The 15,570-nt window shown below is 45.6% G+C and overlaps 1 protein-coding gene across 1 annotated transcript in view; it reads right to left on the bottom strand.

The window, feature by feature from the left end:
* The window catches only part of SHC3 (SHC adaptor protein 3), a 161,909-nt gene that overhangs the window by 60,538 nt on the left and 85,801 nt on the right, over positions 1 to 15,570 (bottom strand). The window contains exons 3-5 of the mRNA XM_012463356.2: positions 6,773 to 6,836; positions 4,380 to 4,499; positions 1 to 54 (exon numbers count right to left, since the gene is read on the bottom strand). Of these exons, the coding sequence (XP_012318779.1) occupies positions 1 to 54; positions 4,380 to 4,499; positions 6,773 to 6,836 (238 nt within the window). The remainder of the gene's footprint in view (positions 55 to 4,379; positions 4,500 to 6,772; positions 6,837 to 15,570) is intronic.

The following is a 15,570-nucleotide window of genomic DNA, read 5'->3' as shown; positions in this document are numbered from 1 at the left end:
CGGGTCTCCCCCAGAGGCGAAGGAGATGGACCGCATGTGGTGATTCGCTATGATCTGCCAGGCCCAAAACAAGAAACGAGAACATGCTGTTATCGCCCTTTCCATATTTTGGAAAAGCAACTGTCCGTTGGCAGGCATTACAAATTGACACGTTTTCCTGAAAATTGGTACCTATATAAAAATAACAATTATAAAAGTAATAACAATCGATCACCTTTCACAATCTGATGGCTGCTGTCCAGCTGCTTTGCCAGAACAGTGTCCATGAAGCCTCGCTGCAGCCTGTGATGTGAGAACTATCGTCATCCCACTTTACAGGTGAGGAGCCAGAGCCCAGAGGGGCCAAGTGGTTTGCTCAAATTAAGACAGCTGGTGATCAGCAGAGCTATGATCTAACACAGGAGGCATCTAGAGCACCCTTGACATAAGTGACTCCATCTTAGAAAAAGACTCCATCTCACATTTTAAAAGGCAACATCCCAACAGGTACCAGATGTTTACCTAATTTATAAAGACAGCACCCAACAAGAGAAGGGCATGAAAAGGCATACTCTTATTATCAGTCCACACCAGAGGGAGGACTCTGGTCATAAACAGCAGGACTTCACCAGCTTGAAACAGTCTTCTTAAGAGACACCATCATGCTGTCACTGTGATGAGCACCCAGCACCTGCCAACGAAGGCTCTGCCCACATCAAAGACTCTTTTTTGAAAGACATTGTTGTCCATCTGGATCAAACCAGGACACTCTCTTTGTCCGTGTCATTTGCCGTGGATTGGTTTATTAATCCCTACTCCTATCCCTTTTTCTCTTGATGTTAAATGTTATGCGGTTTGATGTGGAATGTCTAACCTGTAACATTTATATATTGATTGAGTATACTCTTACGTATGGTTTACAATATTGACTGACCTGTGGAGTGGCTTGAGCCTGTGTGCCCACAGCTCTGATACGGAGTGAACTCCATGTAGCTCATGGCTTTTATGATTAAAATAGCAGTAATAAAAGTCTGACCTTGTGGAAAGACACAAATGTGCATGGACCTGGTTATGTCTGACCTTGAGTTGCTTATGAGAGGGAGGTCCAAGCCGAGGCCAGGGTCTTAACAACCATGCCTCTTCCAGAAGGAAACTGTCTCACTCACACACCAAAACATCGCACCTTATAGATTCTGTTTCCAAAAACACACTGGGGTCTCCGATACAGAACCCGCAGCTAGAATGCGAGGAAATGTGGCCCATCTTCCATTTTATCCCATTTGTATCATGTGCATATAAATTAGAAAGCTGGCATCCAAGAATCCAACTCGGCGCCATCTAAAGCACTCTCGTAATTTATCAATTTAAAAACCAGAGCGGACAATCTATGTTAATTTTAAAATGGGAAATTTCCATTAGCTTTATAAACTGCAGAGTACAGTGGAATTTAGCAGACACTGAGTAAAGTAGAAGCTGCCCTAAATTTAAAAAGCTACATAAGTCTTCCGTGCTAATTTTGTCTTTTTAAAGACAATGAAATGACACTGAAGTGAATTTCCGGGGGTGGGAACAGAGCTCATTTCTATCCCGACATCACCAGGTTTAGCTCTGCAGAGTCCCCTCGGGCCCTTGTCCTCCGGTAGGCAGTCAGAATTTACACAGCTGTAATCAAACATCCCAGGGATTTGTCCAAACGTGCTGCTGTGAAACTTGAAATAAAATATAACTGAATTATAATAGAAAATAAGACAGTTTTAAATGCCTACTTTGGTTCTTGGCACTTACAAAACCTCAGGATCTAGAAAACCCTGAGTACATAAGTGAACAGAAAATGAGGCTGGCCGCATAGGCTGCACCCAAGCCCCAGCTGAGTGCAACTAAAAATAGTGGCCTTTGCGGCTCTCTGGAATCTTCCCTTTGGCGCAAAGGTAAAGGGCTCCTAAGATAGCAATCACTAGAAAATGATAAATTATGGTTCCCAAAGTTTTACATTTTTGCTTACTTAATTTTTGCTTTTATAAGGCAGGTCTAAAACTGGGAGTTTAGAAATTAAATTGGAAACTATGATTTGGGAAAAAAATAATAAAAGTCATATTAGGTCGACGTGATGCCTGAGCCTTATTGTGTGATTGTATGTTGTCTCGTTGCGTAAGACAGAAATTGAAAGCCAGAGTAAGAAAATTAGAGCTAATTGACCTAAATCACGTGCTTTGCCCTGAGAGCATCGCATCTCATTTCAACTCTGTAGAGGGAAGCGGCTGTTGTCTTGCTGCTGTCTCTCTGGATGGAGAAGGTGTTGTAACCCAGCAAGCACAAAATCACCAACGAGACAAAGACTAGGCCAAATTACAGGGTCTTTACTGCTGGCGGCCAAGGAGGACTCAAATCTCTCTAACCCATGGCCCCGAAAGGAAGGTGTCAAGACCTTTTATGCCCATAAACCACCCCCTGGGTGAGGGTGAGGGGCTTCAGACATTCCGAGGGCCAGGGGACTTTGGACATTCCATAAACCACCTCCTGGGTGGGGATGAGGGTGAGGGGCTTTGGACATTCCGATTGTTACATAAGTGGTTCACAGAAGTCAAGATAAGCGTTAGTTTACACATTGCCTGGGTAGGGTGGAAATTACAGACCTTAGTTACTTATCACAAGTCGCAGGGGCCAAGATGGCGTGGGTTTGGACTGCTTGCCTGTCACATTAGGGTTACAGAGAGCAGTTTCAACAGAAAGCCGAGGTATGATCGAGGTATGCAGTTTATGGGGCAATTACCGTGTCACAAAGGGAGTGTCTAGCCAGGCTGTTCTCGATTTGCTACAGTTGGACCCAAAAGTCAGCCAGAAGGGAAAGCCAAAACCCTGTGTGCTTGCCCCTCACCTAACCTTCACACACTCATCAACAAAACTTCAAGTCACCTGGGTGTCCAGAACCTGCCACTTTGCCCCATCCACCCAAACCAAGGGCAGAAAAACAAACTGGACTCTCGCCGCGGCTGCCATGTTCCAGGACAGAGAGGGCCAGCCCAGTGCCTCACCCGACTGCTCTCAGTTTGCTTTCTATTTTACTGAGTCGGGGAAGGTGAGTTCAGGGAGAAGATCCCACAGATTTAAGGAGTCTGAGAGCCAAACAAAAGGTCCAGGAGACATAGGAAAGGAACAGCTCCAGGCACGAAGGAAGAGTGCAGAGGTGAGCCCAGTCCACAAGCCTTCATGAACAGCTCAGCCTCAAACTGTGCCAGAGAAAGAATCCACAACCTCCAGAGCTGGTGAGCTAGTCTCTTAGACAAGTTATGATAAAAAGACACAAGGAATTATCTATCAGTCCTGTGAAGACAAAAGGAGTCAGAGAGAAGTGGTATCTAGTTATGTCAACACACAGCCTGGGTTTTGCTTCCCATTTCTGCGCTAGAGCTAGGATTTATTTCAACATCTTGGTGGCAAGTGGAGGAATGAATGAAGCTGGAGATGCTGCTCACTAACCTGGGGAGTATGGAAGTCAATCAATAGAAATATGTATAGTAACATAAAGGTCACTGCAGGCATCCCTGGTGACAATGTCAGAATTAGGTGGAGTATTATATAGAGAGGTCCCATCCGAGCTCCAGCTCCTACTGCCAGCCCCAGAAACTGAGCCAGAGCAGAGCAAGGGAGGGGATTCACACTCCACACCCTCCTGGATACTGCACAAGTATTGTACCTCCTGCACCTCATTTGACCTTCAAATGTGCCTTTTTGGTAGCTAGAATAGCTACTCAAACACCCATTTTTCCAGCTAAATTAATTGATGATGACTAGATAAATCTAAAAGATAGATAGTATGAGTATGCAGGAATGCAACCATCCTTAATAAAATTAGCCTTAATTTAGCACTGTGGCTGTGGTGCCTCAGTCAGCGCCAAATGAATTCCACACTGGCTATGCCATAGACAACACCACTTCTCATCACCCCCACAACACTATGTACTACAAGATTCTCCAAAACGATGAGCCACTAAAGGAGAAAAAAAATCATCAATTAGACCACGACATGCCGTCCACTTCAAAGGTTATAAATAAAATGTGGCCTGTCAGACCGATTAAATATGGTATAAAAGAAAAAAATAAGGGCAAGGACATTAAGAAGAGACTTTGCACACACATAATTTTTTTTTTTTACATTGCTAGTACATCAATGATTTCATGCATTATCCTCCCAAAAAATAAAAAGCAGAGTTAAAGAGAGCCAATTTTATTTATGCTTCTTTTGGTGACCCTTCAATGTGGCCAAAGTTCATAGACTAGTAAAAATTTGAGGCAAACATATGCCATGTGAGCTCACTAAAGCTATAAGGAGGACGCCTGCAAAACACTCATCACCGGAGCTGTGGGCAGGGTCCCTACAGGAGATCTGAGCACCCATGTACCTGTTTGGAGTCCGGAGTTCGCAGGTTCAGACTGGCAGTGGAGATGGTCAGAGAGATGCTCATTCCCGCAAACTGGAGGTTGCTCTTTCCCAAGATGCTGGACAGCATTTTGCTTGGAGGCTGTGAAATTAAAGAGCATTATTTTAGCTGTTGGTTTTCCATCTCAAAGGGTGGGGATGTAGATGCTTGCCATACCTGAAACTCTCACTGACTGTTCCTCCCTCCTTGGGCATAGGAAGACAAAATGTGAAATGAGTAAGCGGGGAGTGTCCAAAGCTAATATGCAAATTTTAGAATATGCAATATACAAATTGTAAATCATATAATACGCAAATGCTGAGGTGAGAACTCTTGCAGGCAGGCAGAGGTATCAGTCTCCCAGGCCTTTTCTCTGGCCCTGTTGGGAAGTGTCTCACGGGGAAGCCCTTGTATGTAAATCTGGGGAAAGCCCACTCGCATTTTGCAGGCTCAGCAACCTGGTTTTATCACACCTACTTTAGAGGAAGAGTCAAACTAACTTAGAGGAAGATTAAAGCAGGCCAGCTCTAGGGGATTACAAGCATCCCAGAGAGCTGCAAGGATGTTCCCGGCTGAAGGGAATGGACCACACATTTTTTCTGCAAACACTCTCCCTGGTCAGGGTTCTCAAGGGACTGTCCTGTTAGAAACCCATGGGCCTAGAGCCACCACGAGGATAGCTAGACATGGCCTGTCTACCTAGTATATCCGTTACCCTGTCAGAAATGTCCTGGCAGGGAACTGTCAGCTGTGTTTTCGGGCCAGAGACCTTCGTCCCTGGTACCTGGATGGCACTGCCCTTTGGAACCAACCCATCTTTTCTTTTTGGATTAGAACACTCTCTCTTTGGATATGCTAATTTGCTCCTAACCGGGTTCATACCCTTTTTAATCTCCTAAAGGAGCTATTTAAAAACAGAGATGCTTAGGCCCATGAGATTCTGGGTGGAGTCAGGAAATCGGCATTGTTTCCACCAAAAGAACCATGAGCGTGTCCCAGGATGAGCTGGGACCCAGAAGATGAGATTCCCCATCTCTGTTCTCAGTCACCGTCCTTGTTCCTGTAGTGGAGACTCTGGAGCCTTGCTTGGTTCCCCATGGACTGGCCAGAACACAAACTGGCACATCTGAGTCTTCATTCAGCGTTCTCTGCTGGAAACCCAGCTGCCCTGTGGGTGCATGAAAGTCCCCAAGCTCTGAAGACAGAAACAAGACAGAGCTCTAGGGTCAGCAGAGCCAAGCATGCAGCTACCCAGATGATCTGGAATCAGGAACGTGCAGCCTCAGGGCAGATTCAGAGGGTCTTTGAAGGACATTTTCTCCATAATTCAGGTTAGGCATAGAAAAGATTTGATTGCGGATATTTAGTTGAGTATTCACCAGACACTTAACTGAAGAGGTTTTCATCGTTTCTCCTAATCCAGGCGTTCTTTGTTGTTGTTTTTTTAACCCCGTCTGGCTCAAATGTCTTCAGGATGCAAAGTCCTGGTGCAGTGTTTGAACATGCAGCCTGTGCTCTCAGACACCACCCACCCGCATGGCGCCCTGTCCCCTCCATGCCACAGTTGTCCTCATCTGTAACACGGGGATATGCAGTGGTATTCTAGTGTGCTGGATTGGCCCAGCTGATGGAAGCCGTTATCAAATGTTTCAGAATTTTATATTCTGGCCATTAATCACAGCTATTATTAAAAATAAATATATGTAAACTTACCATTAAATAAATTACCTTTAAAAAACAGACAATAAATGCTCAACACGCATCAGTTCCTAACTCTTTTGCTGCATTAACTACTAACTGCTTATCAAGTTATCTGTGCCCACAGTACCTGTATGGTGGAAACTTTATGTAACCATGAGCTACTACATATCTCTTCCCGACTCCATTTTCAAGGGATATCATTTTGAGAAACTGAAATCAGCCACAATAGAAGTATTGACATCACAGAAATCAGAAAATGTTACAAACTCTATTTCTCATTCCCCTGCCCAACCTGGAGAGCTGGTTGTTAAACATTTACCAGCACACCACTGGGGACATCTACCTCAGTTGTTGTAATTAAGTGAATTGATGAATTGAAAGCTCTTAAAGGAAAGGCTGACCCTGTTTTAAGTGTCTGTTGTTACCATTGTCTTCAGAGTTTAAGCCACAGTGAGTGAGTAACCAGGGTGTCTACTTCTGGGACAGAGACAGCTAACCGTTCTCAACCACGTGAGCGAGAAAGCAATCTAAGCCCTTTCTGCTCTTAGAAGTAGCAAGAGCCAGGCCACAAAAGGAGGACAATGAACAATTCTGTGTGACTGAAGACACAGAGTGTTGAAGAAGAGGAAGCAAAGGAGGAGACACAGTTAGACACAGAGCATTGAGGACAGTACCTTTCTCTTCTTGAAGGCGCCCTTGGCACCAGGCACAGCTTCACAGACACGGCTGATGGCTTCCCTAGGACAGGAAGAAAAAGCCGTTTTATCATGTGTCAGTCGGGACTATAGAACCCAGAGATGCTACGCTTGCACATCCAAAGAAAATAACCGCATGTTTATTGCAATATAGAAAACGACCTGCCAGTTTGGGAGTCATTTAATTTTTTTTCTAAAACACAAAACTAAACAAAACGCAGACAGGGCATCGTAAAACCTCTCCTGGCACTATTCTAGTTCTCTTTGTTGTGGCGGCTGGATGCTAATAGTGTCATCTGTGTCAATCCTACACTTTGTTTTACATGTTGCTAAGATTCTGTTTTTGTGAGGCAGCACCCTAAAGTGTACTCTTCCTGACACTGTGGTGCTCTCCATCTCCTTAGCTTTGGTCAGGACCTCAGGCTGAAACCTAATCAACCACCTTGATTGATCAAGATTCTTCTTGAGTTAGAATGAAATTAAAAGAAATGTAGTCATCTGAGTTTTATTCCCAGTTTCTGCCTTTAGTGAATCTTACAAAATCAAGAGGGTTTGGAAGGAGAAGAGGAACTGCAGGGTGTATAAAGGAGCCAGCAATGAGGTGATGTGCAGGGCAGTTCCATGGAACAGCACTGGTGGGGCTGCTGGGGTGTGCAGGTGTGGTGTGCAGGTGTGGTCCTGGTGGAGGAGGCAGAGTGCCCTGCTGCTGAGGGGCCAGGGGGCAGGGGTCCAACACCTGGTTCTGCAGGGGGGCAGGAAGACCCCAGAGGGTGAGGAAGCACGACATGACGGTAGCAGCTGAGGGCTGGGGGTGGCAGGAAGGGGATGCTGGAGAGGAAACACAGCTCAACCTCATGAACCAGCCTAAGTGAGAAATGCCTGGGAGGTGGGCAAAGGTGGCTCCAAGTCAGGGGTCCAGAAAGGAGCTGGTGACCTTTCCCACTCACACATGGAGGGGAAAATACTAGTGCATAGAGAAAAATCAACAGGGACTTGGAGACACAGTGAATTAGAGAAGATAACAGGTCCTCAGAAACATTCTATAAACTTTCTAAGCTCAATACTTCTTCAAATTAATTTCTAACATGTAGATGAAAAATAATCACCATAACAACACAGTGTTTTCAAAAGAAATATGTCCATATCAGTTAGTCGAGAGGCTATTAGGACAAGCTTCCCATTTGCCATGCAATGCATCGTAGAGAGCAGGGAAGGAAACATTTTCCTAAAAGTTTAGATGCCAGGAAAACCGTAGGCAATGAATCATCATGACATGGAAAAACTGAAGCAAGAAACAAATGTTTTTGATGTTTATGCTTATTCCTATTTATTTTATAATAATATTCTAACTGTGGTTCTATCAAAGTGACCAATCACATATCATCTAACATACTTTCTAAAAGCTAATTCCTTATTAAAGAAGGTCAAATTGTTTCTTTACAGAACTATATCAACCCATTATCTACGTTTATCTGTTTAATTTTTAGAAAACCAATTCAGTGAATCTCTGCCTTGTATTTCTTACATTAAATGACATACTTAATTGATCAAGGCAGCTAAACCTCTGGTGGTCCCAGCAGGGTAGAAAGATACTATATGGGGAAATGTCTCCCTTTAATCACTCCTTAAAAATCCCTAATAAGCACCATATTTATTTTACCATCCACCAACATGGAGTCTAAAAGAAAAAATCAGACTTTGAGGACAGTTATCCAAAAAGACACACAGTAGCAAATGTCTCATCCAGTCGGGCCCCGGAGCTTACAGCAGGACTCTGGGGCTCCTGTGCTCCTTTTGGGGAAGAGAGGTAGAAACTGTGCATCACCAGTCAGAAGGAACTACAAAGCTCTGAAAACAATCAACGTTTCTTCCCAATACCTTCTCACACAAAACAGAATGCACAGGACTCAGGGCACACTTGCAGATAGAAGAAGTTCCAGATAGTTCTCAGAGCTCATGTACTCAGGGAAAATCCTCACGATCCCACTTGTGAGCCTTTAGAATCCCCAAAGGAGTTTTCAAATCAAGCTGCTTTTTAGAAAAATGTTCTCTTTTCATCACTGGCATAAATTCCTTCCTAATGTTCATATGATAACACGTGTGTGTGAATTCTCATTTCAACCACGGTGATGGTATCTATTTCTGTTTGAAATAGAAATGCAGCATAACTATTAATAACTGCAATATTTAGATGCCTGGAATGAGTTACTTTAACTTCAAAATCTAATTTTAAATGTAACTATTCTCAACTCCCTTTCTTGCTGTTTAAGTGCAGTACATTTTGGTAAGCAGTAAAGTTTAAATTTGTTCGTTTAGCAATCATTATTTAGTTTTATGTAATTCCACTTAATCCCCATTTGAGTCTCAGGTACCAATTTTGCCCCGTTTTTAATCAGAGGGATTGCTTCTCAACATTCTATTCAGTACGACCCTGTTTCTGTGAGCCAAATCATGACCTCAGAGCTCGGCTAATATGAAAATGGGACATTTGGCAACTCTGTGGTCACTGAAAGTCATGGAAGCCAGCCCAACCCTAGATGTGAACGCTAATTGTCCTCATGATTTCACCATCTTCCCTTCAGAACTGGACCCTTTGAAGGCACATAGTAGCATCTTTCTCTCTCCTCATCCATCACACTACAGCCATCCCAAGGCCTCACAAGGAGTGACCTATGTGACTGGCGTGGATCAACGCATATCAGTAGAGAAAGAGTGACCCAAGAGGCAGCATTTGAGTGAGTGGGCAGCTACCCAGGAAAAAAAATTACACTGGGCTCCTATCCCTTGCCTTATATGCAAATAAATTATAAATGGGTCACAAATTCAATTCATTTGTAATGAAATGATGAAAGGAGTAAAGAAAACTGGGAAGAATATTTTTTAATTATCTTAATGGAAAGATAATTAAAGTTGTCTTTAAAATGATACAAAATCCAGAAGCCATAAAAGAAAAACATTGACACACTCAATAGCATAAAAAAATTATGCACAAGAAAATATGTAACATTTCGCAGTCATCAAGGTAATTGTCTTAATAAAAGTCAGTAAGGAAACCATCAAAAGCCCAACAGAGGGTGGAACAAAGGATATGGATAAAGAGTTCCAGGAAAGGCAATATACACGGCTCTGAAAAATACAAAGACATACCCAACTTTAATTGTAACAAGAATGCAGATTAAAGCCTATGCTGAAATTCAATTTTCATAGCCAAAGATTGAAGCTTTACAGCCCTTTGCAGGGAAACAGGCACCCTTCTCAGTGTACCATAATGCCCTCCCGCCCCCATGCCCTGTGTGAGTTTCTTGCCTTTTCTGAGAACCCTGAGACTCTAAAGTTCCAGCCTCTAAACCTCCCCCGCTTGTCTTCTCTTCTGGCCCCTGTGTGACCAGGACCCTGAGTGAGTGTGTGCTGGTGCAATAAGAATATCCCACGCCCCTGGTTCTTTCTAATTCCATGTACTCAGTGGGCCCTGCTCCTCCCTGGGCTGGACGGAGCCTTGAATCTAATCCACTCACCTCCACACAAGAAAAAGTCTCCCATCACGTATGTGTCACCCCATTTATTTATTTTTAGTAATAAACATGTCCAGGCCCAGCAGAACAGTAAAAACCCTAAACTTCATGGAAACCTCTCCTCTTCCCTCCCTAAGGCCTGCCTAGGGAACCTCCAGGTGGCCACGGAAGAAAAGTGCCTCCTAACCTTCCAGCTGCAGCTCCTGACCCCTTGGTGGGGTAGGGATGACTGTAGGGGGTGATTGTCACAGAGAGGTCAGGGGTGGAGAGGTGACACTGACAGCCTCAGTGCTGAACCCTCTGGCCAGGCTGGTAGTACCCTGCAGGGAAAGAGGCGACCCCCTTGGTGCTCCTGGATGTCCTCCTGCCCTCATGCCCTGTGTGAGTTACTTGTCTCCTCTGAGACTCTCTTTTTTTTTTTTTTTGTGAGACGGAGTGTGGCTCTGTTGCCAGACTGGAGTGCAGTGGTGCAGTCTCAGCTCACTGCAACCTCTGCCTCCCCAGTTCAAGCAATTCTCCTGTCTCAGCCTTCCAAGTAGGTGGGGCCATAGGTGCATGCCACCACGTCCAGCTAATTTTTGTATTTTTAATAGAGACAGGGTTTCACCACGTTGGCTAGGATGGTCTCGATCTCCTGACCTCATGATCCACCCTCCTCGGTCTCCCAAAATGCTTGGATTACAGGCGTGAACCACTGCACCTGGCCTCCACTGAGACTAAATCTCCAGCCTCTAAGCTGTGGCGAGCACCTCCCCTCTAGGGCTCCACCCAACCTGTTTCCTCTCAGGGACACTTTCCTTTTTTCTTTGAAGACTCCTCCCCAGGAGCAGGGGGGCACCCACGGCTGAAATGGACAGTGTCTGTTCTTCACCCCACACACGCACTCCCTCCCAGCATCCACACCAGTGGGAAGCTTCTTGCTGTGAACGTGGCTCCTGTCATCAGCAGAGAGCTGACTGGGCCGCACAGGTACCCCACCCTGGACCAGCACCTCTGCCAGACTGCAGCAGGAGGGCAGTTTCTCCTCAAACACAGCCACTCCCACTGCATGCTTCCCTGTGTGAGTTGGACATCGGTCCATGGGGCCACACAGGCCCTGGTGACGCGTGTCAAAGTCCTGGTCATCTAAGCCTCTCACTGACTCTGAAGCCAGAGGGAACCATCGCCCTCCTCCACAGGAGGACTTAGAGGGCACTAAGAACTTGCTCTTACTCTATTTGTATCTTTAGGGTGAGGATTGGGCAAAGTGCGGCAAAACAGATGCTCACCCCTCTTCCCAAGCCCTTCATAGGAGGGCCACCCCTCCCTTGAACTGTCGGAGTCCTCTGCCCTATGAACTCCAGGCAAACATAACCAGAGTCCCATTTTACCCTGAGGTTGCCTCCCGCCCTCCTGTTTGAAGGGGCCTCACGATCTCTGGGCTCCGAATGCTTCAGGAGCAGGCGGCTCACCCACCTTCCCCACCGGCCCACTGATCTCTAAGTATCAGAATTTTATACATAGATACCATACCCAATGGCTAGCTCCGCTTCAATGTCTTAAAATCATCACACACTTGATGTTTTCAAACACAGCCTTAATTTTCCCCACCAAAAATATTTCTCTCTAGTTTTCCCAGGGCAGAAAACAGCACCGTGGTCTACCCGGCAGCTCACACCCCATACAAGAGAGCAGTCCTGGGTCTCTCCCTTACCAGCCACACACCAAACCCATCACAGCCCTGCCTCCATGGGAAGGTGAGCCAGGCTGCACCCCCAGAAGCCTTCAGAGTAGTGGAGGGGACAGGATAACACAGCCACGTGTGTACTGTGAAGGACCAGATCATTCTACCTTTCAGAGGAGCGAGAGGTCAGTTACCTGGTCAGCAAAGAAGGCTCAATGCCAAAGAAGCAGGTGCTGAAAGAGGCAGTGGAAGAAGATCTTGTAAAAATACAAACCGGAGCCCAGACCAGGAAGGAGCACGGTGGACATGCAGGAGCCCCAGCTCGCTGGGGCCAGGTGTGCAGAGTCCTGGGAGACAGGCAGAGCCATGGAGTTTTCTGATTCAGGTCTTAGAGGCATTTCAGGATATGCCAAGGAGCAGGAAGCAACCAATGCCTTTTTAGTAGTCCCTGATGAGATAGAAATAGACGCGGTATGCAGACAGGCGGAAAGGGCTGAGAAGCTGCAGGCAAGGAGATGAGCTGGGAAGTTACTGATGTTGTGACGGCCAGACTTGGATGGTGAGAGTGAAAACGAAAAGAGGACTATTTGGAGAAGAAGCCCACAGACGCGCTTCATTACGGAGACTGATGCTGAGGGCGGGCCCACAGATGACTCACTCTTTCATCTTGGGGACGGCCTCTCTCTTTTCCCTGTGGGTCATTTTCTCCATCCTGAAGCTGTTGACGCCAGGTGCGCCATGTCTGAGAGCCAGATCTGCAGCAGGGACAGAGCTGGGAGGCTGCCAGGCCAGGCCGAGGGCACGTAGGAGCCCAGGCACCAGGAGTGAGAGTTCAAGGGCAGAGGGACACAGAACCAATGGCTTCTTCCCAGTTTCATCCACAGCCAAGCAGATTAGTCTCCCAGCTCCGGCACACTAAGCATCCAGCCATAACCAAACCATTCAGAAAAACCGAGAGTCAGAAATCGTAGGCATCAAAAATACCACAAACCTGACTTTTTAAAAAGTCATTCGACCAAGATGTGTTGAAACCACTTCAATCTTGTATGTTGCAAACACAACGAAAGAGCCATGGATTTCAGAATCTGCACACTACTGGAGAAATTGACTTCCCTTATACCTTAGCAGTTCATCGGTGCCATTATAATCCCAGCATTCTCCTGAGAACTTGTTCTGTGCCTCGGCCTTTGGTTTACCCCAGAAAAGTGTTTAAATATACACAGTAGGTATATATGACTACTGGTTGGTAATTATTAAACAGATGCCAGAAAAGAATCCTATACACCCACATAAAAGCCCAAATAATGAAACTGGAAAAGAGATTCCTAAACCATGCTGAAAGAGATCTCACAGAGTGAAAGATAAGCTCTTGGGATTACTAAGAATGTATTGACCATAAAGGTAAAGCCCAACAGAGACAAAACTGAGGCTAATATTTCTTCTATGGTTTAAGTAAATAATTAATAAATTTCACTTGAGGTCACAAGTCATGTCAGAGGCATCTTCACTGGACAGATCAGAGACTTGCTTTATTCTTATAAACACTTTCACTGAATTTTTTTTCTCCTTTAGAATTCTAACAGTTGGGTTAGAAAAAGCCTTCTGCTCTCAAATTGACTGCTTCCTGATGCTGATGTGCCAGTCAAGGGGAGAAATCCATACTCCTCAGCTTTCCCACAATTTCATAAATGAGCCAAGTTCTCAGGCAATGAGGAAGGAGCCTCCAATCTGTGCTGTTCTCTGAGGGAGATGGTGCCGTGTCCCTCACATGAGCCATCAAGAAGCTGGACCGCCAAGGCGCTGGAGTCGTGAGGGGTTGAACTGGCCTGGACGGGGCTGCCTAACACAGTGTGGAATCCAGAGACCCATGAAAACCCTGCACACACATATCTTCACTGTCAGTTTTTAGGAACTACTTATCTTTTGGGAAAGATGCATCTTGTGAGATTAAATGCCACGGGCTTTAAAGATCTCAGTTCCAATGACATCTGCTTCCTTAGTCATAAAGCATGAACATGTGAGGTGAGCAGTCTTAGCCCCAAAGCTTCTGCCCTTTAGAAACACACACACGAAAGACAAGGGGACCACTGTGGGGCCTGATATCATTCTGGGACTTGTTCTAAGTGCTCTGAAGTCATTCTGTGTGCGTCCCATGAAGCTCAGGGCAAGTCTCCATCATAGCGTCTCCCTTTTGCACCAGTCTTGATCACATAAACCTGGGGTGAATCCCTGATCTCTTCCCTCAGACTTCTGTTCACTTTTCCTTGTAAAGTGGCAGCTAAATCATTTCAGGTGCCTTCTTCAGCCAAGGCAGTCAGACGGCTCTAGAATGGAGGGGCCAGTCTGCCTCCTGTGCTCTCGCAGTTCCCCGTGCCAGATCCCTGGGGCGGTGAAGAAACGTGCCAATGAAACCTGCCCAATAAAATCTTTATCCATAGAATTCTTTAGGTGGACAGACACAGGTCTCAGAGGCCACTAAAAATAGTCTGAGACAACAGGATTCGAATGCAGCCCTGATGGGCAGTCCTGTGCCACGCAGACATGTTGTCCATAATCGTTCCACTCAGGGGCCGAATTTTCTCCAGTTTCTGTTTAATTCAGCTTCATACAAGGCTTTCCTGGGGAGCAAACCTGCAGAAGGTTAACGCTGAACCCACCTCCCAAAGACACAGATTGGCTCTCCAAATAAGGATACAGGGCTCATCAACCCCATTCTAGAAATGCTTCCCAAACGCCTCCTCATCAGCCTGGCAAGGACTGCCCAGTGAGCAGCCACACAAGTTCTTTCCTCAATAAAACCCTCAGGATCCCACATTTCCAGATTTACAGCACAGTGGCTTCTGCCCAGACCACCAGCCCTGGATCTGTATGGGTGATTAATAGTCAAACCTGCACTGGGGGCTTTCAGTGAGGGTTAAATGGCATACCTATGAATCTATAAAACTTAGCATTAATAGAGCCTGGCATAGGGCACACACAAATTAACTATTAATGTTACCATCATCAATATCTCCATGGAAGAAACAGAACTGTTTTCCTCTGCTGTCACACCACCACATGAATGAGACATCAATTCTACTGCAGTTGGGTTTCCTCCAATTCAGATCCCCGGGCTGAGCGCTCAGTCCCCAAGACTGTGCCCTACTTCCAACGCCAATCTCAATCCCACCGAGGTAAAATAAAGTTCCAGTTTATTTTGCGTCTCCTTCTGACTAACTGGCTACAAATAGGGGTTCCCACCACCCCTAGCTTGGGTTCAATTAATTTGCTAGAATGGCTCACAGAAATCAGGGAAACATATTTACTGGTATATTCTAAAGGATATCGCAAAGGATGCAGATGAACAGATGCATAAACAGATAAACAGAAGTATGGGGGAAGGAGCATGGAGCTTCCATGCCCTCCCAGGACATGACACCCTAGAGAGGATCCTCTGCATGTTCAGCTGTCTGGCAGTTCACTGAACTCAGTCTTATTGGGTTTTTATAGAGGCTTTGATCATATAGGCATGATTAATTAAATCATTAACCATTGGTGATCACTTCATCTTCAGCCCTTCTCTCCTCTCCAGAGATTGGGGATGGAACTGGAAGTCCCAACCC

This window comes from Aotus nancymaae, unplaced genomic scaffold (genome assembly GCF_030222135.1).
Source record: "Aotus nancymaae isolate 86718 unplaced genomic scaffold, 86718_ANA_hifiasm-v0.15.2.pri h1tg000041l, whole genome shotgun sequence".
Classification (NCBI taxonomy): domain Eukaryota; kingdom Metazoa; phylum Chordata; class Mammalia; order Primates; family Aotidae; genus Aotus; species Aotus nancymaae.
The sequence above is the reverse complement of the archived record's forward strand: the minus strand, read 5'-3'. Positions and strand labels throughout refer to the sequence as shown.